This window comes from Elgaria multicarinata, chromosome 1 (assembly GCF_023053635.1).
Source record: "Elgaria multicarinata webbii isolate HBS135686 ecotype San Diego chromosome 1, rElgMul1.1.pri, whole genome shotgun sequence".
NCBI classification, from domain to species: domain Eukaryota; kingdom Metazoa; phylum Chordata; class Lepidosauria; order Squamata; family Anguidae; genus Elgaria; species Elgaria multicarinata.
In genome coordinates, this window is record NC_086171.1 from 9,262,559 (window position 1) to 9,265,000 (window position 2,442).

Here is a 2,442-nt window from a genome sequence, read left to right on the forward strand (position 1 = left end):
CTTCTGCTTATGTAGCCCTTCACTATAGATATTGACTAGAACACACAACAGAACCGCTAGAGAGCAACTTTGACACTGTTTCAGCGATAGCAGTCATTTAAATTGATTTGATCCCGGAAAAACTTAGCCACAATCTCAATGTCTGTTGACAGCCTGACCACGTACTCACGTAATCAGGCCAGGGAGTACAAATATACAAGAGTATTTTGAACATATTTTAAAATTAAAAGTTCATTTATTAATTCTATAAATGGCCTAAAAAACCACACATGCACAACTCTGTATAGGGTCATCAGGTTTTTTTTTGCTCTACCCTGGGCAGTATAGTCAAGATCAACATGAAATGCCTTCATTGTTGAAATATAATAATTAAGGTCCAATGTTCCTTTTTAAGCCTAGTTTTATTTACAAAATTGACAATTAAATATCTACTACGTACAATAGGTTTTTTGGAATTCTGAAGCTCTGCTGAGCAAGCCCAAACTACTTTCCATGAAAGATATTGCTCCTAAACAGCATATTTTTGATTTGATTAACAGAAAAAGGAATTGTATGTAGCCAAGACGATGTGTCAGTGGGCATACTTCACTTCTGGAACCCTAAGGTACATGTGGGGAACGTATAGACTGCTTTCAGCCTCTTGACCATTTCTCCCCTAAGACCCCACCACCACCACATCCCCTCCACCAACATAACAGAATACATCCTCAAAGCTTCCTTATCGTAGTTCATGACTATTTCAGACTCAGAAAGGGTACTGTGCCACAAGGAAAAGACGATGTGAACACACTGTGTAATCAGTGAATCTGACCGGTGAAGGCAGACACCGCCCATGTCTGTCCTAGGGTGTATATTTTATATATGTTTCCAGAGAATGCATTTGATAGAATTCCTGGAAATGCTTCTGTGATGGGAGACCCAGTCTAGACATTTCAGTCACCAGGGAGTTTGGCATCCCCATGCCAAATTCTCTTCTCCAGGCCTAGCCATATCGTCTGCTGAATCTGCATGAGTCAGGACCGTACCATAGTCAGCTTCCTTACCCATAATCCATGTTAATTATGTTGGCCTGTCCAGAGTAGGGAAAGCTATTATATTATGACCTAGATTCACATGCTAACTTCTAGTATATTGAATTGATTGAGGTGGTTGAGGGAAACTGCCCTGGAGAAGCTAGCCCCTGTGGTGAAAATGATGTCTTGGCCAGCTCAGATACATAGTATGTAAACCATTACATCTTCCTCCTTCTTAAAATAAAAGTGATCTAGCTTACAGTACCTACATTCAGTGCTTAGACTGTAACCTAATGGCCTAGTTTACATGTAACGACAACCCAGAGTATGGCTTGAATACGGGTTGTCATTGAATCGTGGGTTGTCGTTGAATCGTGGGTTGTCATTACATGCGAAACCTGCACTATGGTTTAACTCTGGGTTGCTAACTCTGAACAACCTGGAGTTCACACCCAACAACAAACCAGGGGTTCTCTTCCAGGATTGTTCATGGTGTACAAACCTTAATTAAACCATAGTACAGGGTTTGCATGTAACAGCCACACATGATTCAATGACAACCCATATGCAACTCATACTCTGGGTCGTCGTTACATGCAAACCAGGCCAATGATTCTCATTGTTAAGCGGTATTCTGTGGCCTAGATAAGACAAAACATCTTTTAGCGCAAATAAGAGAGGGGCAACGCTATTGGTTTCAGTCTCCCAGTAGCCAGGAGTCTTGACAAAAGGAGCAGATACCAGGTCATTAAAAGTTGACGGTGATATCCTTTGGTCCAAAGTGTGTTGAAAACATTACCACTATTGGGAAGAATTATTTTGTCTAACTTTTTTTTTTTTTGTATATGCTTCTGTTTCCTTGAGAATGGAGAGTCGATGCTAAAAAAGAAACGTGGGTGCAGTCGGTGTTCAGTAGATACAATCGCAGGACGTGGAGTGGAATCAGAAACTGGAACGTGGCTAGATGGTGACAGATTTACTGCTCTTTTTCCGCAGCTTGTGTCTGGCTGTCAGGGTTGATTCTCCACTTTCACACACACAGGCTCGTGCGCGCGCACACACACACACACCATATAGCAAAGGAAAGCAGGTCCACCTTGGTGCAGCCCCTGTTTACACAAAAGGCAGAGCACATGGCATTCAAGAAGAAACGCTGCCGTTGTCCGTCCTTGGCCGTCCAGTCTCATTGCATGCGATGAAGTCAAGCACAGCACCTGCCCGGCTTCCTCCAAGTGTGGGAATAGGTTTGTTTTCAGTTGATCGGGTCAGATGGGTCACAGGATGGGTTCTGTGCCATTCCAGTTCACCACAGCTCCTTTCCACCTAAAGGCAAAACAGACTGTTTTAGACTGAAGTGTTCCCATCATCTCAATCACCCTAAATCCCTAAATTCTTCTTCTTCTTCTTCTTCTTCTTCTTCTTCTTCTTC

The 2,442-nt window shown here is 42.5% G+C and overlaps 1 protein-coding gene across 1 annotated transcript in view; it reads right to left on the reverse strand.

The window, feature by feature from the left end:
• Positions 1 to 313: 313 nt before the first annotated feature.
• The window catches only part of MINDY4 (MINDY lysine 48 deubiquitinase 4), a 135,062-nt gene continuing 132,933 nt past the window's right edge, over positions 314 to 2,442 (reverse strand). Inside the window, exon 18 of the mRNA XM_063123214.1 lies at positions 314 to 2,336. Coding sequence (XP_062979284.1) covers positions 2,288 to 2,336 — 49 coding nt within the window. The 3' untranslated portion in view covers positions 314 to 2,287. The remainder of the gene's footprint in view (positions 2,337 to 2,442) is intronic.